The sequence below is a fragment of the Plectropomus leopardus genome, chromosome 11, assembly GCF_008729295.1.
Source record: "Plectropomus leopardus isolate mb chromosome 11, YSFRI_Pleo_2.0, whole genome shotgun sequence".
Taxonomy (NCBI): Eukaryota; Metazoa; Chordata; class Actinopteri; order Perciformes; family Serranidae; genus Plectropomus; species Plectropomus leopardus.
The window spans coordinates 19,928,150-19,954,950 of NC_056473.1; the positions used below are offsets into that span (position 1 = coordinate 19,928,150).

Below are 26,801 nucleotides of genomic sequence, written 5' to 3' on the forward strand. Positions count from 1 at the left end.
ACGACGTCAGCCCTAATTAGAAACACCTGCGCCTTATATGGACAGGCGGCGGAGGAAAGGCAGGTCTCACCTCGCGTGCTTACATCGCCTTTTACCGACAGTTCATTTCACCCGTAACCCCTCATACCGTCCTGTGCACTTTGTCCGCTGTATGTTTGGACCCGTCGGTCCAGTGATCTCTGTGTGCGCGCGCGTTGTCTGAGGATTTGGAGTATAGTCTTGTTGGGGGAGAAGCAGTCGGTGGGTTATCAATATGAGAGCATCGGTGTTAAAGCGGCCAGTCCTCATACTGACGGGGATGGGGCTCGTCCTCTATGTGGGCATGTTTCTGAAGACTGGATATGAGCACTCAGCGGGGGCTGACAAAGAGCTGAACACACCGCGGATGATCAGGAGCTTTTCTGACCTGGAGACGAGCATCAACAAGCTCTGTGAGTCGTGGCAATGATTAGTCTTTGTCTTTTTGTAGATGTCGCCTACAAGTTGGGAGGCAGGATATGTTTGAAAAGGTATGAGGGCCGTTTAATTTGTTTGTGATAGGTATAGATTTAGTAGATGATGGCGAGGAGGAATTAGGGATGTAAACCTTGCGGCATAGTTAAAATATGAGCTCAAACTAGGAGAATGACAAAATGTCCTTAATTATAATATGCATTTAAGATTTCTGCACCAAGTGTCTTATGTGCGAGAAATTATTCTTTGTGATGATTTTTCTTTGTTTTGTTTTTGTTTGCTCTTGTTGATTTGTTTAGTAAAGTTATGCAGCAATGTGTGTTTTGGCTGACGAGGCACTGCATGTTTGATATATTAAGTGTAGCTATGAGGCTATAGGTGTGTTTTGTTTATTAATACTCTAAATAAACATTGTTTTAAGGTGGAGCCTACAAATTACTACTTTTCATCGGGTTTAATCTAGAAGTCAATAGATTACAGCCTGGCCGATTATTGGGGCAGACATTTGGCATTTTGCCGATTAGCTCTATTGGCACTTAAATTTTATTTTAAAAAAATGAAAATGCGGATGATCCTTACTTTGTAAAACTGTTTCGCTATTTTTATTTGTTCATTTTTATATTTAAATTTTACTCATACTTATTAAAAAAAAGTTGCTTGGGACTTTCATATGTTGTTGAGCATTACAGTCTTGATTGAACTTTTTTTTTTTTTGGAGTTTGTTTTTTTTTTTATTCTAAGTAATGTTGGACAGATTTTTATTTGTACTGTAAGTGCATATCAGTCCCAAATACTGGTTAACAGTCTCATTAACTACTAATAATCGGTATCTGCCATAAAAACAAAATTTAAGAAAAAACAATATTGGTCGACCTCTAGTTTTAACAGTTCTTCACTATAAATGAAGATAAGTAAATGAAAATAAAGTCTTTGATTTAACTTACATTTTTAGAAAGGTATATGGAAGGATTATAGCTTAAATTTACCTATCTTCCAGGGCCGTATCACCTATTTAACATGGGGGGGACCATAACACCTTCAAGATTCCACCAAGGAGATTTTTTTTTTTAAAAAAACTTAAAAGCTAAATTGTCAACTTTATTAGGGCTGTACCTGACTCTGAATAATGTCAGTCAAATCAATTTTGGCAGTTCAAATATTCAACAATTCATTTTGTTTTCCATATGAAGTTTTAAAGTTTCACTGGGGCTCAGCAGGACATTCAGTGCCACAGCAGCATTAACATAATATAAGTCAACAAGCTAACGGCAGATAGGCAGTGTGCAACAACATTTTATGCCAACACTAGATCACAAACAAAAGCCAGAGATTGCAACATATTAACTTGCTGTAAACTGTAATCTCACCATTTCTACGCAGAGAAATAGTTTCTCTCTCTCTGACGCCAAGCATTTCCTCCATGCTACAGCTGCTGGAATCAAAGAGTGGCATGAAAGAAGAGAGCGCTCACTTGGCAGAAAAATCTGGAGACAAAAATGTCCCCAGAAGTACACTGTGCAGCATGCCAACTAGCAGAACAAACAAACAAACAAAAAAAAAATCTGCTTGGCTCAAAGCAATCTCAGCCCACTGAGGGGTCTCCAACTGATTATTCGAATCCCGACTTTAAAGGGGCAGTAGAAATTTTAGAAATAGGTCTACTGACTTGTATTCTTTTCATATGTCATAAAAACAGAATATTAGCAGGCTATCAGTTAGGGGTGGGAATCACTGTAGGCCCCACAATACGATATTATTACAATGCTTGAGTTATGATACAATTTTATTTAATTCTTTTCATCTCACTCAGTTTTTTTTTTTTTTTTTTTTTGCAGCAAAATATAACTGGGAGACTGAAAAAGCTTTTAATTCTATTATTCTAGCATTATTACTCTATTCTAATTTTATTTGTATTTGTAGGACTAGTAATGTACATAACAAAAAATCAATACTTGGTGTCAGTGTAGTGGTATGATATTGCTATGCAAAATTATCAAGATACTATGCTGTATCTTGATATTGGATTTTTTTTCACTCCACCCCTAATTTTTACTGATGTTTTCATCTTTATCCTGTGGCTCTCTTGTGCTCCAGTAAAACCTAATTTCCCTCTAGGTGTCAATAAAATTGCATTTCTATGTTGAATCAATCAAGAGAGCATTTCACAAAAAGTGCTTTGTTTTGGATTTAGAAAACATTGTTTTCTGCAAAAAGTGATCACATCTCCAGCTCATTTTGTTCTCTCCCTGTCATCCTTTTGTCAAGACAATGTCGTCAAAGCTTTTGAGCAAAAGCAGGACAACATGCAGAAAATGCTCGAAGAGGACAGAAACAGCAAGAGAAAAGCTGCAGAAGTTGAACAGCCACCTGACAAAAAGCAGCTGGAGCAGAAAGACCAACTTGAAGCAAAGATCCAGGACCAAAAGGAGGCCCCCAAAGAGAAAAAGTCTAATAAACTGTTCCCCGACTCTGCCCTGTTCAAGGAGTGGGGGGAGAATCTGTCTGAGGATGACCAAAGAGAGGCACAGGGTTTGTTTGAGAACTATGGATACAACGTTTTTCTCAGTGATCGCCTTCCTCTAGATCGAGCTCTCCCAGATACCAGGGATCCAAGGTATAACTTATTTAGCTGTGATGCCATAGCTGTCACTTTTCTTTATACAAAGAAAAGGTTAAACAAACAGAACAAATAGAGTCCATCCCACTCATTGTTTGCTAATAATCTTTCACCTTTTTGTCCACAAGGTTTGTCTATATACAAAGCATTAACACAGCTTAGCCTACTGATGTGTGTGTTTCTGTATCTGATTAGATGCCTGAAAAAGACTTACCCGAAGGACCTTCCAAATCTTGGAGTGGTCCTGATCTACCTGAACGAGGCCCTGTCTGTCATCAAAAGAGCTCTGCGCAGCATCATCGACCGCACACCTAAACACCTGCTGAAGGAGATAATAATGGTGGATGACAACAGCTCAAACGGTCAGTTGGCTGCAAATGGATGGGATTTTGCAAACTAGGGGTCAACTGACATTAGTTTTTCCAGGGTCGATACCAATAATTAGTAGTTAATGATACCAATAACAGATTTTTTGAACCGATATACATTTACAATAAAAATGAAAATCTTACTGTATTTAACATTTTAAATATATAACTAACTTCAACAAAAAACTTTGTTTAAATGCTTTTTGCAAATGTCATCAAAACTGAAACTTTCAACATCATATACAAAAAGTTCCCGGCAACTTTTTTTTATAAAGTTAAATGAAAATTAAAAATAAATGAATAAAAACAGCTCCCTGAGGTTTTACAAAATAAAAGTTACTCCAATACTGCCATTTTTTTCTAACCTATTGCAGACTGCCCTTCTTGGTGTTGGTTAAGTGTAATACTCCCATACTGCACTTTTGATCTTTTCTTTAGCGCATCTATCTGCAAGGATAGATAAGGCAGGAATTGATCCCTGGACATTGCAGTAATGTGGCATATGCTATAATATTTCCGCTACCAAAGCGCCCCTTTGACTTTGTATTTGCCAGACAGGCATGATATTGGTATCAATCTTCTTACCTAACTCCTGGTAAGTAATTAGCATGTTTTCCAAAATGTTGAGCTATTCCTGTAAGAGCAGACAGACCCTGTACAATGTAACACACCATGCACTGAGTCATTACAAGACTGTAAATAGCTGTGGTGGAGCACCGGATTGCAATATATTTAATGGCATTTCTCATTTTTGAGAAATGCCGTGCTGATTGAGAAATGCCGTGCTGAAAGTATAGCATGCTGATTTTGCAATTGTGTTATTTGTGTAAATGAACCATATATTGGGTAATTTTTCAGTCTGATACTCGAAATGCAAGTTATCCTAACTTGCTTATATACAATAGGTGACTAAAACATGACACAACTTTCGAAACAGACAGGGTCGCAACATAAACTCATTATAAAAATTTCATTTAAATTGAGTAAGGCATATTGATATCGCAAGTCTGCTTTGCATTTTGGGTAATCTTTGTGGAAACTGCCTGCTTCGTCAAATCACACCTGTTCTCCCCAAAGCTCAAAACATATGTCCACATTCTCCTCTCAATTCAGAAAACCTGAAGGGGGACCTTGACGCATACATCAAGTCCCTCGAAGAGCAGAATCCAAGTCTCGCTATTATAAGAGTGAGGCACAATGAGCAACAAGGCCTCGCATACGCCAGAGCTTCTGGGTGGAGGGCAGCTACTGCCGATGTGGTGGCCATCCTGGATGCACACATTGAAGTCCACGAGCAGTGGTAAGAGTGTGGCTAAATTAATTTTATGTTTATATCAGTTTCACTGGTACATGTTAAATATATGTAGTAGAAGTCATTAACATTATAAATTGCAGCTGCACTTATTATGCCTTCCCAAACATCCTTCATTTTTTCAAATTAATAATTTCATTGATTCACTTAAAAGTCTAAAGCTTATCACCAGTACTGATAAGATTAAACACTTAAATGTTACACGAGGAAGTATGGCTGGATTACTGAACAGACTGACCAGGCACAGGCTTAGGGGCCCAAAGATAAGGGCCCCCACCCACTGGCCTTTACCTGCAAAATGTGTACACAAATGAAAATTTACCGACTTGGAAAAGACTCATACTGACCACAGAGTCACAAAGTCTACAAAGACATGCAAACAGACACAAATTAACTCCAAAAAGAGGCCAAACAACCATAAAGAGACAAAAAATTACTACAAAGAAATGCAAAATAACCAAAAAAGAAACAAAATTGCCTCACAGAAATACGAAACAACTATATAAAAATTACCAAATGGCTTCAAAGACTCAACAACTACAAAACAACAAGAGGCCACATGAGACAAAACATGACTACAAAGAGAGAAAAATCACAAATGGACTTTAAATTAACACAAAATTCTTTCTCGGAGACACATAAAGAGAAAGAAAAAGAAAAAAGAGGGGAAAAAATACCTAAAAAGACATTAAATTATGTCAAAGTGATAAGAAATTACTTTCAAGAGAACCAAAAACAACAACAAAAAATGACAAAAGAGGCAGAACCACACTTTCTTTATAGCCTCATTACCCAGCACAAAAAACATTAACACACAGCTTTTTGATGCAGTGGGAAGGAGTACAATTGGTATTCACACCCGGGTCAAATGGCTCTGCAGTACTACGGATATTTATTGCCTCCAGCTCCGATCGGCATGGATAGAAACACAAAACACATGAGCTCTCTAATTATAGCTCCTTAACTGGCGAGATGCAATGACGCATCGCCACTAATTACCATCTGTCTCCACCTAAGCAGCACTACATCATCGATCCAAATCAGTCTTAAAGAGAGACTGAATAAGTAAGAAACATATACAGAGAAGTAACCATTGTAGAGTTTTTCCAGGCCTCTATCCATGCTACTGTTTACATTTTCTCCAGCCTATCCATGACTTTGCACAGACACACAACCTGCACACACAAACATACACACACGCTATGACTTGCTCCTTTGTAGGGAGTTGGTGGGGCATTTTGTCTCATAACCTGCCATGCAGGGAAGTGTCAAGTACAAAACAACTCTGGTGAGGTGAGCCTTTCTTCCCCCACAACAGTTTTGTTCAGAATAACATTTTCAGAAACGCCCTGTTGACACACATTTGCAACAGCTAAGTAAAACCACAGTCTGATCAACAGGCCACTGAACAACCACACTGAGGCAATCAGGGCTTAAAGGTCTTGCACAAGGGCAGTGCAGTGGTGGTAATGAGGGAGGGACGAGTGCTGCTCAGACTTGCAACCCTCTAGTCACGGACTCATTTATAGTGCAAAAGTATAGCGTGCTGATTTTGCAATTGTGTTATTTGTGTAAATGAACCATATATTGGGTAATTTTTCAGTCTGATACTCGATCCACCTTCGCAGTCCTGCACCACCGTTCACTTGGGTTGTGTAAAAATGAAACTAAGTGTGTGTGTGTGTGTGTGTGTGTGTGTGAAATCAAAGGGACATTGACCCCTTAACTGTAGTAGTATTATCAATATGATAAATAGTTTTGATGATAAATTGCTCTACTTAAATATCTCTACGGGTACGAGGAAAAATATGTATTTTTGTTTTGGGGTCAAATTGTCCCTAAAAGTACTCAAAACAAAGAGGCTTGGTGAGTTACGTTTTTGGAAAGCTTGATTAACATCTACAGGAGTAATACAGGAGTGTGTGGCACTTTGCAACACATGCCAGCCCCCATTCATAAGTTTCATTTTGTGGGAACTGACACAGATATATTAAACCATAGGTCTCACTGAGTATATAGTGATGTTTCGTTGTAGTGATATGTGACCTGCCTCTCCTCCCCTCACACAGGGCAGAACCCCTGCTGACACAGATAAAAGCTGACCGAACGGTGGTGACGTCCCCTGTGTTTGACCGAGTCAACTTTGACGACCTCAAGGTTATTCAGTACCTTCCAGCAGCACACGCCTTTGACTGGGCTTTATGGTGCATGTATGAGGGTTTTTCGGATGACTATTACAAACTCAACGATGGCTCATTGCCTGGAAAGTAAGTTAAAGTGAAGTCAGTCTCCTTCTGATTTACATAAAGGTCAAACATATAACGCCAAAGTTTAATTTACTGTATCTTGTATGTGGAATTCTTAAATATCTAAAATCTTTACTTTTATGGTAACACTGATTAACTCTGTACAACATGTTTTAAATAATACGGCAATAATGGATTTCTGCTATCCCTTCAGGAGTCCATCTATCATGGGGATCCTAGTTGCTGAAAGGAAGTTTTTAGGAGAAATTGGACTACTCGATGAAGGAATGAAAGTGTACGGCGGAGAAAACGTTGAGCTGGGAATTCGTGTAAGCATTGCCTATCTACATCAAATCTTACAGCTGATGATGCATTTCCAGACCACCTTAACAAAAGTACACATCCCGACATTGGTGCAATTAAACAAAACTGCTGCTTCCTCAGTTCAGTCATTGAGACAGACGATAAAATGCCTGCAAAAATCTTGTCGTGTAGTATTTTTAACAGCTCTGCAGTGTTTGCAGCTGATAAGCCTCAAAATGGACAACTCCTATGATCTCTCTTTGATGCCACTTTCACTTTCATGTCTGTATGGTAAACATGAAGCTACAGCTAGCATACATTTGAGCCTCACTTTTACTGCAAAAAAAGCCAGCTTACGCCCACTTACATCTCGCTTTCTAATGCAATGCCAAAGGGTACAATCGCCATTCAAACCCAGGTCAATTGACCTGCAGTAGTCATGGGTATTTATTTCCTATGACCAGCATTGGTGGAAACACAACACCCAGTTAAATGTGCTAATTTCAGCTCCTTAATCTAAGATGCAATGACGCACTGCCACTGAATACTGTTCATCTCCACCTAAACAGCACTGTAACATCGATCCAAATTAGTCTGCACTGAGTTCGAAATAATCTGTTAAACGTGTATAGCAAGCAGCAAGATAAACTGATTAGAATTTAGCAATCAAAGTTCACTGTGACCTCACAAAACAGGTTTTGAACATAACTCAAGAATTCATACACTAATTCTGAAAAATAATAATAATAATAATGAAGTGATGATATTTTACATCCAAAAGGTCAGCTTAACTGTAACATCATAATGTTCACAACAGAAGGGGAGACATTTGGTGAGATTCTGATCTTGGGTGTCCACACTGAACCTGTGCTGATTATATACTGTAGATCTTCCGTGCTGCCAAGTCTAAGATGTGTGTGAAGCATCCACATTTTAGAATTTGTAGCTTCTTTGCAGCTATATCCATATTTGAAGCATTGTCTACTGTCACGGCTACATTTGAGTCTGCATAGAAATGTGCAATCATCTTTGGCAGATGCATAAAACTGTGACATTTTAGTTGTTCATGCTTTGCACTTCACAATTATCACCTCGGGCTGATAGGTGATTCATCTTTATATATTAAAAAGTAAGAAGGTTTTTTTGTTTGTTTTGCTCCTACAGGTGTGGACATGTGGAGGTAGTGTTGAAGTTGTTCCATGCTCTAAGATTGCCCACATTGAGAGGGCCCACAAGCCCTACATGCCCGACCTGAGCCCAGCTATGAAGAGAAATGCCCTGAGAGTAGCAGAAGTCTGGATGGATGAATATAAACACAATATCAACTTAGCTTGGAACTTGCCATTTGAGGTAATTCAACATTCATACATTCACTTTTTGGCACATTGCATGCAGGATGAACATAGAATGCTCCATAATTAAAAGCTTCTAAATAATTAGTTATGCGTGCATTTGAATTTCTTCATTTATAATATCAAAAACAAATCAAATCCTCTGCAGAATCATGGAATTGACATCGGGGATATCTCAGAGAGGAAAAAACTCAGGGAAAGGTTGAAGTGTAAACCTTTTAAATGGTACCTGGAAAATGTGTATCCCAAGTTGGATCCCTGGGACAACCTGCTGGCCTACGGAGGAGTAAGTTTAGTTTTATTAATTGCTTTGTATTTGTGTTAGAGGCAGTGTCACATTAAATTGTGTTTTAATGATCCATTCCTACATGCTGCCAAGTTGTATACATTTTCACTGGCTTTGATAAAATGATGAACTCCTTCATTTACAGATGAAGAATCTTGATGCTGACATGTGCATAGACCAAGGCCCAGTGCCAGGTCACACACCCATCGCATACAATTGCTACTACTACGGACCTCAAGTAAGTACAGCAGCTAAAAGTGGTTCTTAAGATTGATGATCTGTTTGCTTATTTAACTTTCCTTTTTAATACATTTTTAGATCACTTATTATCGCGCAACCGGTGAGCTCTATATTGGCGGCATCAAGTCCCACAAATACAATGACAACCGATGTTTAACTGATGTTGGACAAAAAGAAACAGAGCCCGGCCTTTACAACTGCAAAGAGGCTATGCAGAAAGGAATGGCAATTCACTGGGACTTCATTCAGGTACTACAAGAAACTATTATAAAAAACAGTTAAAACATATAAAGAACTGTACGAAAGTCAGGAAGGAGATGTGCCAAAAGGAATTTGTGTTTTAGTAAAATAGTTAATAATAATATGTCTCACCTTTTGTAATTATGAAGTGGATGAGTTAAGGGCGACTCATACGAACTGTGGTCGTCTGAATACTCGGTGATGACAGCTCGTGCAGCTGCATTCTTGACGCTCTCTCTCTTTTTCAGGGCAAGGAGATGAAGAACAGAGAAACAAAAAGATGTCTTGAGATTAAAAACGCCAAACTTCTCATACAGGAATGCTCTGGCCAAAGATGGGAAATCCAAAACATAATCAAAGCCTTTTAATATGTTTGTGCGTGTGGACCCAATAGCAAGTGCACTTCTCTGCTCATAGGTCAGTGGATAATATCCCCTGAATGTGTAAAATGTTTAAAGAAAGTCAATGAAATTTGAGTATGACTCCTGTAATTATTTAAATGTTTTTTTTGATGGAAAAAAAGTTAGTACTTGGTTCTGTAAATATTCTGTGAAATGCATTGAATTTTTCCTTAAAAACACAATTTTGGACATTGTCTTAAGAAGGACGTTAAAGCTGCAAGTAGTTATTTACCATCTATTAGACTGTCAAGTTAATTGGTAAAATTGCCAAAACAGAGTAAATCCCCATAAACACTCAAAATGCACAACTTTACAGCAAAAATTAACATGTTTACATCCTGGTACAAAAAACAGTTTTGGTCTCTATAGCCAACATCAATATAACTCATCCATTTAAATTTTATCAAAGCCAAAAATTATCCATATCTAGGGAGGGACCACTTTTGAGTTACAGGCTGTCTGTGAGGCATCAACATTGTCTGAGTCAGATCCACCCCCCACTCCTCCACAGCTCTGCCCTCTTGCTCAAATATGGCCAATTCTGGCTCAAGCAAACTATGATGGCGACAGCCGAAATGACAAACTCAAGCTTCAAAATGGATTCAATGATCCAATAGGTGACGTATCTGTTGCTAGTTCCAGTATTTATACAGTCTTATGTTTTCAATGCACAAAAGAGACTGGAAAATGAGCAAATCCTATATTATTATTTGAGTCTATTTTTTTATGTCTCAAAATCCAAATGTATGACTGGTTAAATGAGTCTGTCTGTTGTTCGTCTGTAGTGACCAGACAAAGTATAAAGGGCCTGACTTGTCAGGCATTGCTACCTTGGATCCAAACTCACTCCAGTTTTAAGAAAAAAGGAAGTTTAGTGGAGCTGATAGCTGATAGCTAATAACATGATTCTGGTTGGGAATATGCAAGCTACTGGGACCACACTGACACACAGCATCTTACCTTAGGCTGTTTATAAAGGGCATTTCCACTATTAGGCAACTAAATGCAAGTTAATCCTTTTCCCTCCCTTTAATTATTCAATTCAAAGACACACAATATAATGTATCCAAGCATTAAAGATATTGCAAATGTTTGGATTTTCGTCAGATTAAATACTGGAAATTGCAAAATATAGGACTTAAAACTTAACTTTTAACATTGAGTTCGATGCCATAGCTTTCATCATTGCTCTGATAAAATATAACTTGCTACACCTGGAAGCATGTTTATACTATGTGATGCTGTTTGGTTAATATGAGGTTTGAAAATGTGTTTTTCTGAATCTATTTCTACTTTACTGTGCATCATCATCTGTTACAGGGAAAGGCAAACACAAATCATACAGTGAAGGAAAAGTAAATGAAGGTGGACAGTGAATTAAAATAATGAACGGGTTAATAGATGAGTAAACATCAGTGTGTATGCATAAAGTCAAGTTCAACAGCACAGAGGCAGTGCAGGGGGAAGTGCAGAGGTCACTGAGGTGTTGCTCATCTACAACTGGATAACCAAGTCTCCTTCTAACAAAGACTCCTTTGTAGATGTTCAACAGTATTTGTTAAGAAAAGGTTTGTCTTTTTGTCGTTACTTCTGTAATACTAAGAACCTTTAGAAGAGTCAACTTGTTCAGTTAAATTTACTTTTCATGAGCACTGGCCATTTAAATGTAAAACTACCTTTGTCCTTTGTCATTAGTTTTGTTATATGAATTACAATAAGTCATCTGACGGAGAGGTCATTGTTTCCCAACCAAAGACAAAAAAAATGTGTGGTTATATAATTAGGTATCTATTAGGAGAAATAATTAACAGTTTACAGTTAGTACACTTGAAAATTACATAATTATTGGCTGGCTGTTTTAATGTCCTGGTTTAAATGGAAAACATGTATAAATTATTTTTAAGTTTTTCTTTAGTGTTCAACTTGTTGGAACTTCATAATAACCTACAGCCTCAATCTCTGAAGAGCCTACACAGCCCCTAGTTTCAAGACAAAGAACAGCTTTATTAGGGAGAGTTAGTGGGTTCAGACAGGGGGTGGTAGTTTTTTTTTATTTACAGCACACCTCAGTGGAGGCCAACAAATTTGTGTTTTGTTGTGCTAAGACAAAGGTCTATGTTTACAAAATTTTTCAAATGTTTTTTATTGTGTGTTATTTCTTATTTTGGGAATAAAGTTGATCTATAAAACTGGTCGTTTGGATTCGCAGTTCACGCCTCTCGTTTTTAAAAGCTTCCCAGGTGCTAAACATACATCCTGATATTGCTCAATTATCTGTGTGAGTGAGGATTCATTTTCATTTACTCTGTAGAGACTGTCATCGAGACCCATCAGCAGGTTATCATAAACTGACCTTTAAATAAGTGAGCTGTCTTGTGTAATTAGGGACTGCATCTTATGCAGACTTGTGTGACTACCTTTGTTAGTAGACAAAAACATCATGAGGAGTCCTGATGACTGAAGATAAAGGGCTGTTTTGGGGAAAATCTTCATAATCTAACTGATCAGATTATAAATCTGATCAAGTGTAAGATCCATGCTACAGCTGACCAACTTTACATTCTTTCAAAAATGACCTTGTGTGTAGTGCTGCTGTGGACCTGGTGGAAGACCTAGAAGCCTTTAGTTAGATGTATAGGCTGTTCCTAAGAAATGTGTGGTGTTTCCTCATCTGCAAGCCAGAAATGGGGCTAAAGGAAAATCGATAAAGGCATTTAACTCAAGAGTTTTGTCACATTGAGAGCATGACAGTGGTGAACTTTTACAATGAATGCTGTTGACTGCAGCCAAAATTATTGTTCATTTGACTGGGTTAAGCTGATGACTAATAATTCTTCCTTTGAACTGATAACTGGTGTAAATGATAAAGAAAAAAAAAATATTGGGTCTAAGATCATTTTATAGAGATGGAATTAGATGCCTACATCATGAGAGGGGAGGAAGACATTTTATTAAACATTCTCCAAATTTTAGGATTTTTTTGGACACTATCTAGTATGTAACAAATTTTGGTGCACCTTGTTCTGTTTATGTGCTCATATGTAAAAATAGATACATAGAGATAAGATAGCGCTATATATGTATACTTATATATATATATATATATGCATTTCATTTATTTTACCTAATTATACATCTGCTTAGGTTGGAGTGTACCATGGTTTTGCATTGCTTTTAGTCGTGATCATGAGTAAAAGTGTGTGTGTTTATTTTTGTACAGCACTCTAAAAAAGATTTTAAATCTAAACGTGGCTGCAGGTGTTTTCATTTGTCCAATACACCGGAAAAAGCCGACATCTTACGAACGCTGCCGAACCCAGGTTTCTTAGCAACCAGTGTGTTTAATGAAGTTCGTCGTGGTACAGCCGCAGTCCGTTTCAAGTTTAACACCGCACACTTCACATACTGTTTTGAAGTCAAAATGTTTAACGTTGATTTACTCGCAGACCGCATCGCCAGGACAAATCTGCAGAAGCGTCGCAACAGAGAGAGTGAGAGACAAGACAGGATTTTTAATGACAAAGTGAGGACGATCGGGGTAAGCTGGCGTTTATGTCTGCAGCAGTGCAACGCTAACCACACGACGCTAATGTAAAGGTTTTAAACCAACAATTTACTGTGCTGACACCACCGCGCTCTCTTTTAAAGGTTGACAAGGAGGCATTAAACATGCAGATAAACGAAAAAGTGAAAAGAGAGCAGGCCGCAAAGGAAGAACAAAAAACTTATGGTGAGTTAAAGTCGTTCACTAAGGGACTGCTCGTCATTTATGAGAGAGGGGGGGGGGGGGTTGTTTTTCATTTTGATTTGGGGATGGGGAATTTAATTTTTATTCGCTGTAGTTTGTAGTTATTTTACAAAACCGTGCCTTCCAAAGCTAAAATAGCCAAACTTACACCATTCATCACAACCAGAATCTGTAAAAACAGAAATTATCTTTGGGTTTTCAAATTTCCAATGGTCTTTGGACCTGGATTATGTGGGATAAATGCTTGCAGCAGAAAAAAACAACAAAAAACATATCCAAAACTAAGTTCAGAACAGCAATTCTACCACGTCCCATTTGTAATTTTTTTACCGAAATAAACTGCACTAACTAACCAGCAAGCATAATAAGAGTGGAAAACTAAGGCTTTTTTCTATTCTACAACATTTAACTTTCAAACATCAAAATGAAAGCTTTAAAATCTAACAACTAATCTATGGTTGAGGGAGCACCGTGCTTTTTTCCCAAGTCACTCAGGGAGGTTGGGGGGGTCAACAAAAAAGCACCAACCCAGCCACCCTGCTCCTAACTTAACATGACTTAAATAACTTTCAGGACGATTTATTCTAGCAACTAGCCTGTAATGTATTATCACTCATTGATAGAAAACAGAATTAGGCCTATAACATTAACATCCATAAGGATTGCCACTGCGTTTTTAGTGTGATATTTCTAAAGAAGTGCATTGTGATGTGTGTGGGATATGTTCTCCATACAGATGCAGATATGCTCCACAATAGCAAAGTAGCTTGCCTTGTCCATAGCAGACAGGTGAAGGAGAAGCGTGAGATGGAAAAGGCCGTTGTCAACTTCAGGAATCAGTACCAGCAGCCTTGGAGTCAGCGGGAGTTTGACTTGAACGACCCAGACCGCTGTAGGAAAACAGATCCAGGTGATGTACAGATGATGCTTCCTGGACTGGTTGGCGAGGACCCTGACAGTAAGAGCAGGCAGCAGAGACAGAAGGAGCAGCTTAGAGAGTGGCTCATCCAGCAGCAGAGTGAGCGAGCAGCAGAAAGACACCAACAAAACCTGGATGGTAGGTCTGTGGGATCCCATATAGGAGGACAGATTTTCAGTTCACACACACATGACCTTTTTCTTCTACTGTTCTTCAGAGCAGCGCTACAATCAAAGCAGGGTAGACATGGACAACACAGCTCTGCAGCTACATTGCACTGAGATGGAGAAGAGAAAAGCAGCAGCTATTGCCACTAAAGAGTACAATCTGGCCCAGGTAAATCACTCTGGTAATTGAAAACTGGTAATCAAAGGTCCAATGTGTAGGATTAGGAGGATATATTGGCAAAAATGGCATATACTAAAAAATATTTTCTTTGGTGTACAGTTACTTAAAAATAAGAGTAACCTCAGAGTGAGACATTTATATCTACATAGGAGACGGATCCTCATCCATGGAGTCCGCCTTGTTGCATTGCCATGTTTCTACGTTAGCCCAGAATGGAGAAAACCTAACACTGGCTATAGATGGGGCCATTCGCATTTTCATGTCAGCCATCAAAGTTAGCAGCCCTTTCACGACAAGCAGTGTCAAAAAACAAGATTTTTTTTAACATGAAACTGCTTTATTCAGTGTTTTTACTCATTTAAATCACTGGGTCCATTTGTTTTGGAGAGGGGGAGACCTCTGCGGATAAAAACCTTGTTAACATCTGTACAACACTTTTTATCACCCTTACCTTTTTGGGGTCTGGATGGGCAAAGATCGAAGAGAAGCGTCGTAACGTAGAGGAGCGTCATGACAATCGAGCAGGCCACCTGCAAGAACTACTGACGGGTGCAGATGCCGAACCCACCCTTTGTATGGTGGGAGTGCCTGGTCTTTGTCCCAGTAGTGACAGGAGAGCCCCTCCAGAGAGCCTGCAGCAGATTTCCCAGTTCCAGAAATATCAGATAGAGGAGAACAAGGTACAGCAGGAACAAGATGACACTCAAAATACATGCTCTTTTTTGGTTATGTAAAAAGCCATTCACTGATTACTGTCTGTGATATCTGTGCATCTGCAGAAGCTCCAACTACAGAAAAATAAAGAAGAGGAGCAATATGATCGTGTTCGCTTGGACTCGGCTCGCGCGGCTCTATTGATAGAGAGGCAGCAGGCCAGACTGAACAAGCAGCTGAGACAACACCTGGACAGCACCAACATCAAGCTGGCTGAAACACACAAACAACAGTCAGTAGCATTATCTCATCAGTTACACATACACACACAGAATATTCAAGCACAATAAAAACTACTGTCTCACTCTGTTTCTAACCTGGTTTTAAGGAAACCGGACATTGAACGAGGATGCATTGAAGACAGCTTCTTCTCCAAGTTCAACACCTGCAGCAGATGATGGATGGAAATGCAGCTGCACTGATGACAGGCTCGTTACAGCAACTAGGTACTGATAATGATGCTACATGAGCAGAACACAGAATAAACTAAAGCACACAGTAAATCGACAGTTTTGTTAATATCACATTTAATTTTGGCAGTTCACAAATACGTCTGATACTGTTCGTGTGAATCGTCTATTTCTTCAAATAGTCTAAAACTGATGTTTCTTAGGGAGTTTCTTTATCGATTACATCAAATGTGCATACATGAGCAACAGGTAGGCTGCTCCCCTTTGTGTATCCGCAATTGCTAAAACTCTTTTTTAAAAAATGACATTCAAGTATAAACTGTGTAAAAATATACCGTGTTTTTAAAAAACAATGTTTTTCAAAGCGCACAGGATTCAACACCCATTTCAGCAAACACATATTATACACTTACAACCCACAAGCAAACACACAAAACCACACAACAAAGAGAAATCAAAAAACACTTAGCACCTCAACCAGTGAACAATGCTGTCTGACACTGTTACTGTCTCCCAAAACATAGGCAAACCGGTTTCTTAAAGTGCAAATATAATTAAAAATACTTAATGAAACTACACACAACAAGATGCCTTTGACTGAAGACATTTCATACGTGTAGTTCAAGTAACTGCCTTAAATTTAATGAGACATGCAGTATCTCCTGTTTGTTTCACAATGGCCAAATTATTTACTGAAAAGACCCTTCTCCACTTTGTGGTAACAATTGGCCTTTTTCACAGCAGATACAATGTTGTCATAGCAGGAAAGGCTCAGGTGAGAGAAATGAAATGATTTTTAGATACATTTCAATTCTATCTTGCAAGAGAAAATGATGCAAAAAAACAGTCAATAATCTGACATTTAAAAGACCCCATTTCTATTGTAAAAGTATTGAAACCAAAAACAAAATGTCTGAAAAATAAAAAAAAGCCAAAATAAAACCCAATTCCTAACATGATAACTGCCGGTAATGATCTTGTAAGACAGGGATGTACGTTCGTTGTACGGATGAACAAATGGGATAGTGAAACGTCATGAACATAAACGTGTGTTCTTAGCGTTCTAAGCTAGGATACTTCTTGAGTTTTGGTGAGGATTTCAGAGCCAGAGCAACTGCTGATAGATACAACCTGACCAGCACTCTCTGTCTTACAAGCCTAAACATCTGTTTGATTTGTTACTCCTATTATAAAAGATAATGGAAGTAAATTCATTATTTTATTTCAACTGTGGATAACTACGAATACACTTTGTTTTAGATTGTTGAATAGAAATCAAAAATTATGATTAATCAAAACGCATTGATAATTGTTATATGATCACATCGTAGACCTCTGAATTGTAATTGAATCATGAGTTGTCTTGAGATTCCCACTCCTAAGAAAAGCACAGGTGTTATATAACATTATGATATTTAGTTATCATCCATTTGTGTATTTTATCATGTACTTTTCTTATTGTAACATGCCAAACTGTCTTGTCTATCTGACCCAAACTAGCTTTGCCGTGCTATATTTGTTGCTCCCAAAAACCTGCTCACCTGTGCAGCACTGCTAGAAGGCATTCCTCTCTCAAAGGAAGCATGACGACATTTGAAGATTGCCCGACAGACAATGTTTATATCACAGTTTCTTTCTAAAAAGCATTTTCAGAGACAAACTTATCCCATCTTGTTTGCCACAGAGCCAGTGCTTTCTCCTGCTGTTTTGGAGTCAAAGAGCTATACCTGAAAGACAGATAGGGAGACGTCAGTGAGCAGTCTGCTGAAGCATGTGAGCACTCACACACAATTCAGTTGTTATTTGTAGTTTATGATGTCATCTCAGCTGAACATCACCTAATAGAGTTGATGGCCAGCTGTTTGAGGGAGCCTAAATTGGATCTAATCCCACCAAAGCCCACAAAAGCTTCATAGAAGTCAAAAGAAAGTCCAGAGGCCCCGAACAAGGCTGGGTCATCTGAGCTGATGACCAGTGGGTGGTTCTCTGACATCAGTGCTGCTGCCGGGTGGTTTCGCATGTCATTTACTAGCTTCAACACCTGAATGAGGAAAGGACAAGAGATATTTGAAGAAGTAACATCAACTCAATTACAGCCTTGCTGTTTCATACAATATTAAGTATTACACACTAGTAGCTGGGGAAAAAAAGTTCTTACAGTATAGTTTGATTTAAAGGATGATAGTGTACCTGGTTGGAGATGGGGCACACTTCTAGAGCCACTCCTCTCTTCCTGGATAGACCTTTGGCCACTGGGTGGCGAAGCAGAGCAAATCCATGGCCAATACGGGAAGTATTCAATAAAAGGGCATCCAGCAAGTTCTGGTCCACATCCGTGCCCTCAAGATCTACAAGGAGTAGGGAGAAATCAAAACCCATGTTATTTTGGATTGTTTTTATAATCCAAAAGTGTGATGACTCACTGACGCAGAAGGATGGGCCGGTATACTGTTTAAGTGTGTCACTCAGCTTTCCTATTAGTGATGCAAATAAAACAGAAAAAAAGGCTTTGAAGGTATGTAGTTCTCAGGGGAGCTCCCCAGTGGGAAATTACTTTAAGGGAGTCCCAAGAACAGTGTGGCCCAAGATTGCCTTATGTTAACAATGTGAAAATGCATGTACTTCTTTGTTCATTTAAATACAGAGCTGACCATGGCAATCCTTTGAGTTTGTGATTTAAAAAAAAAAAAAAAAAAAAAACGAAAAAAAAAAATTTAAACACTACAACTGATTTAGTTGTTTACTAAGAATTTTTTGACGACAAACAAACATTTGTGTTTAATGGCAGGTGTTTAATAGTTCTTTGTGGTAGAGTTCCTAAAAAAAAAAAATACAACATTAGTCTCTTTGTACTTAGAATTTACACAGCAGTTACTTATATAAGGGCTTCCCAAAATTATCAGCATGCCATCTGTATCAGCACATTTTATGGCTTTTCTTATCAATTTCTAATCCTTTATTTTTGAGATGTATGATAACATGGGCAATGGTATGTGGAGATTTTGGCTTTAAACTGAAATACAGGAATCGGCCAACATTCTGATTTCTGCCAATATCATTAACCGTTTTTTTCCCCAGTTTTTTTTGTACGAAGTGAACATGTGCAAAACATTAACCCTAAGTGGAATTATTTTTCTTATTTTGTACAAAGAATGAATATTACATACATTCTATATTACATACACTGAAAAGAATTAAATATATTATGTACTGTTATATATATTATGCCTCCCACTGTTGGTGGGCTATAACAATAAGAGTATGCATAATATGATGTTAATTCCACTACAGAAGATTGATGATCATTCAAAATATGTGGGGTAATATGTATATATTGATATCAGTTATCAGCCAAATGAGATATTATAAATCGTCCTGTTGGATATTAGCAAAAAATCCAATATCATGCGTCCCCGAATTAACATATGATATAGTTAGACTTTAAATCATACAGTATTTGACATGCAAGGTATACGCATTCAGACAGCTTCTACTATTTCATTCACATCTATCTGGACAAATTTGATATCCTTATTATTAACCTCTGAACCACATGTTGCAGGATATGAAGTGTAAGACTGTAACTGTATAACTGGATGCTTATGAGCTCACCTGTCTCTCCAGCATGGAAAAAGAAAGGAAGCGTCACCCCTCTCTCTGCTGGCAGTGACAAGGCATCTCTGAAGTACCACAGGGGTCTGCCACTGTCCTCACGGCCCACCTGCACACAAACACACTTTTTCAACAATCGCGAGACATAATGTCATTACATTGGACATAGTTAAGTAATGTTTGCTTCCACTGATTCAAACCAGTTGTGTTAGATTAAACAAGGCTCATATCTTTACTACTTGTATTGTAAGTGAAAATAAAAAACAAACTGTCAGTACATACTGCTCCCAATGCCACGTCTTTTTGTGCTCAGTGTTATTCAGGCAATAACTTGCTTCTCACCAAGTCAAAACCAGCCATGATATCTGGGAAGTCTCCCTGTAGCTTCATAGCCTCCTCCACAGCTCTGGCCATCACGGATGCATTTACTCCCCTGAAGCAAACAGCACAGTGTGATCAATGATCATGTCAACATCCTCTCATGTCATCTCAGCCAATAAGCCGTCTACACTATTAAGTAAAATCTATGTTGGGCGTAGTGACCTATGGATTGTGAAGATGATTCTTGCTCCAAAGAAGTCTGGATGGTCTGCTGTGAACTGTCTGGTGACCTCCTGGTAGGTCTTGAGAGTCCAGGCTGTGTTATGAGTGCTGCCGTCCAACTCGTATATCTGAGTACCAAAAATAAAAACAAATGCTAAAGTTGCAGTATATATATATACACATATACACATACATATAAAAATACATATACATATATATTCACAATTTTTTAGAAGAAAAAACTGTTGTTGAGTCTTATTCCCAGGTCTTCAAAAACCGACATTTTCTCCAAAGTTGACTGAGCTAAGTCTCCCCCTTGCACACAGATTTTCTTCATTTTTAGGCTTGTTTTGTGGATGTGGGACTAGTCACAACTCATCATTGCACCTGGAGGATGTGTATTAATGACACTCATTAGCATAACGGGTTATAGGCAGATGTGTTACACGTTGGTACTAAGTTAACACTTGTATTCTACACTAGTTACTTACGGTATTACTGAATGTGCACACGTTATTTTTGATGTGTGTGAATAAACACCTACCCTGCTCTACAGGAACAGTGCTGCTCCCTAATTTCATTGTCTTCTGTCTCGATCGCCAGGTGATGCGTTGGTTTAGTTTTACACTGTCGTCTGTAGGATTTAGCCTCTATCTCAAACTTTTTAGCTTGTTTTCACTCACGAGTCAGAGTTTGACATCCTGAATATATATCCTCCAAAGGCAAATTGAACACACTTCAGTCTGTTGTCGTTTTCCCAAAAATTAGATAATATTTTTTTAAGGGAGTGCAGTTAGTTACAGTGAGCTCCATGCTAGCTCAGACAGTTCGACAGACCATCAGCAGCAGCTTACAACAAAGGGGTGCGGCTTAGCAAAGGGTCAATTACATACTGAAACTTTAAAAAACAACGCCAGACAAGTGAATGCACTGAACACACTAGGAATGGCATTAGTGTACCTCTGGGAGTAAAGCCCGCAGCTCCAGGTACATGACGTTGTCCATGTAGAAACTGGCTGAGACCTTGGTAGTAATAGTCTCTGAACACAGGAGCGTACGTGACCAGACCCCACAATGCAAGGAAGGCCTGTTCAAACTTCTCCCATATCACATCCTGACTGGGGTACACCGTTTTCTGGATCCTGATCGGTGAAGATCGTCAAGTTGCCCATGATGCTGAGGGTGTAAATATAGAGACAGGATTGTGATCACATTATCTGAGTCATTTTTGTGGTCCATTTACCACTGTCGAAAATATGTTTTTCTTAATTATTTTTTGTAAGAAGACCTTAAGCTTTAAAAAAAAAAACACTACTTTACTAGAAAGCTGTGCATCTGCAGTGATGACCTCATGCTGCAGTTTACTCATCTTCATAAATAATACCCATCTATTCATGCTTAACATTTGAAAACCTCTCTTTTTGATATCCTGTCCTGGTATATGTTCCAAAAGAAATTACATCTCATAAAGGGAATGATACAATTTTATGGGATCTTCAAATATACTCTGTATCCTGTTGAACATAACTTCAAATGAACCTGTCGTCCTGACAGAAACGTTTCTGAACAAAGATTAATGTTAAATGAATGAAGTCTGTTGGGAACCATGTGTTTTACAGGATCATTTCCTATTAGGTACATCTTCCTTTCCATTTAAGTTACAAGATAAAAACTGATTTAAAAACCACTCTGGCAACAACATACAGGTAGAATAAAAAGTGATAACTGTGCAGGCCTCAGTAGTCAAAAATGACTTCTTCAAAATGAAGTAAACAAGCCTTAATATCTCTGACTATTTACTTTAGGTCACATTGGAAAAGTATATCATATCACAATAAATTAGTCTATGCTGCTTGATGTGGACATGACACACACAAAATAAATACTAATATTTATAAACTCAGGGAAGCATACAGAAACTAGTTATCAGGATGTGATAACATAAATTAAAAATATACACCATTCTGTTGCCTGTTTTTTTATGTGGTATTCTTTTAATTAAATATTTGTCCTCTCCCAGAAAAAAAACTCACCTGTTATCAAGATCTGTGGTATTGATCATCTTGGCCCTGAGGTTTTCCAGCAGGGTCCAGGGAGAGCAATTTGGCAGAGTTTTGGGCTCTTGAGATGAGAAAATGAATCTGATGGACTGGTTGTCAGTGAAGCACATGTAGCAGTGGGGGCGATAGGTCACGTTTTTCAGCAGCCACTCCACATCTACCATTGCAAAATCATGGACATGAAGAGCGCCACCTAAAACAGCGAATAACAGAACTATAAAGAAATAAAGAACTTGGATACTTTGTACAAGTCTGATTCAATGTTTATTAAAAATGTGTAAATATTCCCTTTATGGAGAAACATCAATTCAATCACCAATGTGATTTTCCAGCATTTGAGAATAGATCAGTATCAAAGACAAACTGGCACCAGCATGACTGTCTTCTACACAACTTTCTCCAGTACAACAATATTAGGGGGCAAGTAACTTCTTAAATTCTTGTCTCAGTTTGGCATTTCCTGATAAGCTAGCTCACTGTTTAGTCTATGAAATGTCATATAAATGTGAAAAATGTCACATCTTCAAATGTCTTGTTTTGACTGATTGACAATCTAAAAAACTAAAGATGTCCAGTTTACTAAGAAGACAATAAGCTAATATTCAAACCTGACAACCTACAACCCGGGATTTAGGAATTGATCAATTATTAGAAAAAGTGCCCATTATTTTTCTGTCAATTTATTGATTCATTGACTATTGTTTCAGCCTTTCACAAGATACAATGTCCTGGCTAGATCATTCAAGGGGAGAATAATCTTTTATAAAAAATAAAGTAGGGATGCATGATTTTGAATTTTGCTGATATATAGCAACCGATGACCGATACAGATACTGATATATATACTTTTTCCCCCACATAGTTTTAGTGTTCATCAAGTCTCATCTGTAGTGGAATTAACATTATATTATGCATACTTTTATTGTGGTAGCCCACCAGCAGATGCAGACAAAAAACATGACATGCTGATATTATCATGCATCTTGAAAATAAAGGATTTTAAACTGATAAAAAAAAAAAGCCACAAAATCTGCTACAATCTGATACTGAAAACAGATTATTTTCCTTTCTGCCAAATGTTTCCAGAAATTAACATTATTGCCAGCTCACCAAACTCAACTGTGTCCTTATATATATCCATGACAGCGAAAATTTGGCAAATGGTAAAGGCTAAAAGGTTTTCGGAGGCAATTCAGAAAACTATCAATTTAAACCTACAGCTCACAAGCAATGGAAAAAGTGTGTGAGATGTATATAAATATGCTATGGTGTGAGACAGACTGATCATACCTTTAGGCATCTTTTGGAGCAGACTGAAGATGGGACTGGTCCTGATGAGGTCCCTGGCTTTGAAGAAGTGCATGGCAGGAGGAAAGTCCGCTCTCACTATCTCCTCCTGCTTCATTTTAAACAGAATGGCATCCAGCCGCTTCTCTGCATCAGTCAACACCACCTGCCCACCTGTCTGCATGGAGGCCTCCAGCTCTATGAGGGCCTCTCTCTGCCTGGGATCTGGGATGGACAGGACGCTGGACAACTGGTACAAGACAAGTAGACAGGCCACAGCCACGTGGGGGCGCTGTAGTGAGACTAACATGGTCCGGTGAGAGTGAGTGGAGCTTTGAAGGAAGGAACAGTAAGAGGTTAAACACCACAACGTTTACAGAGAAGTCAGGAAAGCAGTCTCAGCAGTCATTTCCTCCATCTTTACATATTCCAAGCTAAGAATAGTGAATGAAAGAAGCACTGAAAAGCAGTGGCGGGATGTAACTAAGTGCATTTACTCAAGTACTGTACTTAACTACAAATTGAAAAAGAGATTTTTGGGAAAAAAATCAATTTATTTATTATTATTATTAAATAATTTGGACCTTTTTTTGTTGTCATTTCAAAGCTATTTATAGGGTTTCTGAAAGTGTTTTTTAAATTTTATCTTTTTATATAATTTTGAGAGTTTTTTGGATTTCTTTTTTTCTAACAATTTTTATTGTGTTATTTTTTTTTTCTTTTTATTTAGTAATGTTTGGGGGGGATTAAATAAATTTTTAAATCTTGGGTCTTATACAATTTTTTTCTATTAACTTAAATTTTGGGGGTGTTTTTTCCATTTTTAAAAAACTGATTTTAGTAGGTTTTTATTAGGGTGTTTTTTTTTCTAAAAAAAATAATTTCTGGGTTTTAGCGTGTGGTTTTTTTTTTTTTTTTTTTTTTTTAAGATTTATCTGCATTGGATATTTTTTGATACTTTGGGAAAATGTTCTTGATTATACTACATAGAGTATTTCCACAGTGTGGTACAGCTACTTTTACTTAAGTAAAGGAACAGCGTAGGTCTTCCTCCACTGCTAATAAGTACATTAACGTTACATCTTACAGTAAATGACTCGTGCACATAATATAACATATAATGTATGAAAAATGAACTAACAACAAAGCTAGTTTCACTCGTGCAGGTTAACGTTTCGGTGTTAATTTGAGGAGTAATTTTGGCTTGCTTTTGTATGTCATAAACCGAACAGACGCTGGCACAAGAAACCGGCTGACTTTATAATAGCTTAAATAAACGTCGGCCGTGTACAGTCGTATAAAGGCAGTAGTATAAGTACTACGTCTTAACGGAAAAAGATAGAGCATTATTAGCTTAGCTGCTGCCTCGACAGCTGAGGACGGTTTTGTAAACAGTCCAGTCATTTGAGAGTAAGAACAGACGACCACGGTAAAACTACACGACTGTGTCAGCTGGAAATACGCGTATGCCCTTCTCAAATAATTTCCTTTATAACAGCTTTGTAGCAGAAATAAACAAGCGAGCAAACAGACAAAGCTAAAGCGACGGCGAGGTCTCCTGTTTGTATTTTGGAGTTTTTCCGTGTGTTTGGTAGGAGCGCATTAAGTCCCGCCCACACGCCGCTGTGATTGGCTGAAATGTATACTTGAAGCTCACATGATTGGTGGAGTGTGGAGGTATAAATACCATTCGGCAAGACGGAAATCAGGGAAGAAACGTCCCAAACTCAGGTGCAATTTTTGTTTTGGGCAAAAACTGCAGCACAATGGATCTCTTTTCACAGCTGTCGTTTTGACTTGTTATAGAAGGAAAAGCATAAGTGAAACTGATAACATTAACGATGGCTCAGTTCCAATAAGTTTCCCAGTGAGCTATACCAAGGAGCCAGTACCGTTAAAAAATAATAATAAATTAAAAAGCAAGCGTAAATTATATATTTGTTGCATGCAATACTACCTTTATTAAAAAGATAATGAAAATTAAGCATGTTTGTGTTTTGGGGCAGACGTGCATGGACGTTAAGCCAATAAAAAAAAGCCAGATAAAGCGTGATCTTTTCTCCTTTTTTTTTTTTTAAAAAAAAAAAAGAGCAAATACTGTATATCTCTCCATCCCTTTACAAAGACAAAAATATGACACACTTGTTATTCAGTTTTGCTAATTGAATAAATAAATATCTACATATATTAAATAACTCAGGATGGGATATCTATGGGATATCTGCATTTATGTTTTTGTTTTCTTTGTTTGTTTTATGTAGAGATTCATAAGTGGGAAAGGATGACCACTTAAAAAAAGTATTTTCAAACTTCTTGAAGAAATTGCACTGTAAATGATGCATTCTGGTAAGGATTTCCCTTAAAGGTTCCTCCTTGGTTTCATTTTGTTTTACTGAGATCATTCTAATACCTTTAAAAATACATTTTATTTTGTCAGGGACAGACCGATTACATCCCTAACACTTTTTCCCATCCTTGCCCATTATTTTTCCACAGAAAAGTAGATTTTTTAAAAATTTTTTACAGCATCATTAAGCTTTTTGTTTACTGTTATAAAGTCTTGTAATCCCACTCTAAGAATGTAGTTATACTGCTTGTTACTAGGCTTATTTAAAGTATCTTATTTAAATGCCTCATCTGATTTTTTTTCCCAGTTTGCCCACATTAGGCCTGAACAAAAGAAATCACTAGTTTGCTTAAAAGTAGCTCCTTGAAGGAAGCGTGCAGAGCCTTACTGCTTCCTCTTACACCAACGTCACATCACATCAATGACTCCTGCAGACATGAGAAGGGTCAAACAAAGCAGCACACAATCTGTGGAGGGTGTTCGTCAAGAGGATCAGCACTAATTGGAAGCGATGGCGTGAGGCGCTCCAATAGATTAACGCATTGTCTTGCACAGGCCCTCTTGTTTTGTCTGTTTGCATTTCATTACTTTTAGCTGTTCAGTTTCTTTAACAGATTATAGATACATGCCCTATTACTATGGAGGGGCATGGCCCGGTTTTACACTGATATGCTGTTACAGTGATGTCACCACAAGTTTATTTTTTTCCCTTTATTGATGTTCTTTTTTTAAATTAACAATAATAAAACTGACCCCTGTTCAAGAAAAGTGATTTATTTCTAAGAAATGTACAGTATAGAAAATACTCTGTTCCATTTCCAAAATAATCTATGTCAGTCAGATAAGAACTTGTAAATGTCACGTAAGAATTAAAACGTACAGGTCTTTTTTTTCAATGCCACCTTGCTACTGAGGTAAAAGACAACTGCTTAAAAACAACAAAAACAACATAAAAAAATGAAACATACACCACATTTATATTAAAACAAGTCCAA

The 26,801-nt window shown here is 37.9% G+C and overlaps 3 protein-coding genes across 3 annotated transcripts; 2 read left to right on the plus strand and 1 right to left on the minus strand.

Moving 5' to 3' along the window:
* Nucleotides 1-42: 42 nt before the first annotated feature.
* On the plus strand, nt 43-9,858 carry LOC121949996 (probable polypeptide N-acetylgalactosaminyltransferase 8). Its single transcript, XM_042495891.1, has 11 exons — nt 43-431; nt 2,719-3,067; nt 3,266-3,432; nt 4,552-4,738; nt 6,820-7,017; nt 7,211-7,325; nt 8,464-8,649; nt 8,800-8,937; nt 9,083-9,175; nt 9,256-9,426; nt 9,666-9,858. The coding sequence occupies exons 1-11, from the start codon at nt 254-256 to the stop codon at nt 9,783-9,785; spliced, it is 1,902 nt and encodes a 633-aa protein (XP_042351825.1). The 5' UTR covers nt 43-253; the 3' UTR covers nt 9,786-9,858.
* A 3,357-nt stretch (nt 9,859-13,215) lies between these two features.
* ribc2 (RIB43A domain with coiled-coils 2) lies at nt 13,216-15,982 on the plus strand. Its single transcript, XM_042496794.1, has 7 exons — nt 13,216-13,356; nt 13,467-13,548; nt 14,303-14,623; nt 14,703-14,821; nt 15,310-15,513; nt 15,613-15,779; nt 15,876-15,982. The coding sequence occupies exons 1-7, from the start codon at nt 13,240-13,242 to the stop codon at nt 15,943-15,945; spliced, it is 1,080 nt and encodes a 359-aa protein (XP_042352728.1). The 5' UTR covers nt 13,216-13,239; the 3' UTR covers nt 15,946-15,982.
* A 74-nt stretch (nt 15,983-16,056) lies between these two features.
* Nucleotides 16,057-25,043, minus strand: ada2a (adenosine deaminase 2a). Its single transcript, XM_042496793.1, is given in 12 exon segments — nt 16,057-17,684; nt 17,796-17,998; nt 18,148-18,305; nt 19,570-19,678; nt 19,912-20,002; nt 20,113-20,240; nt 21,073-21,123; nt 21,125-21,244; nt 21,246-21,288; nt 22,146-22,365; nt 23,463-23,791; nt 24,899-25,043. Coding segments are annotated over 11 exon segments (1,521 nt in total). The 5' UTR covers nt 23,770-23,791; nt 24,899-25,043; the 3' UTR covers nt 16,057-17,593.
* Between the last annotated feature and the right edge of the window lie 1,758 nt (nt 25,044-26,801).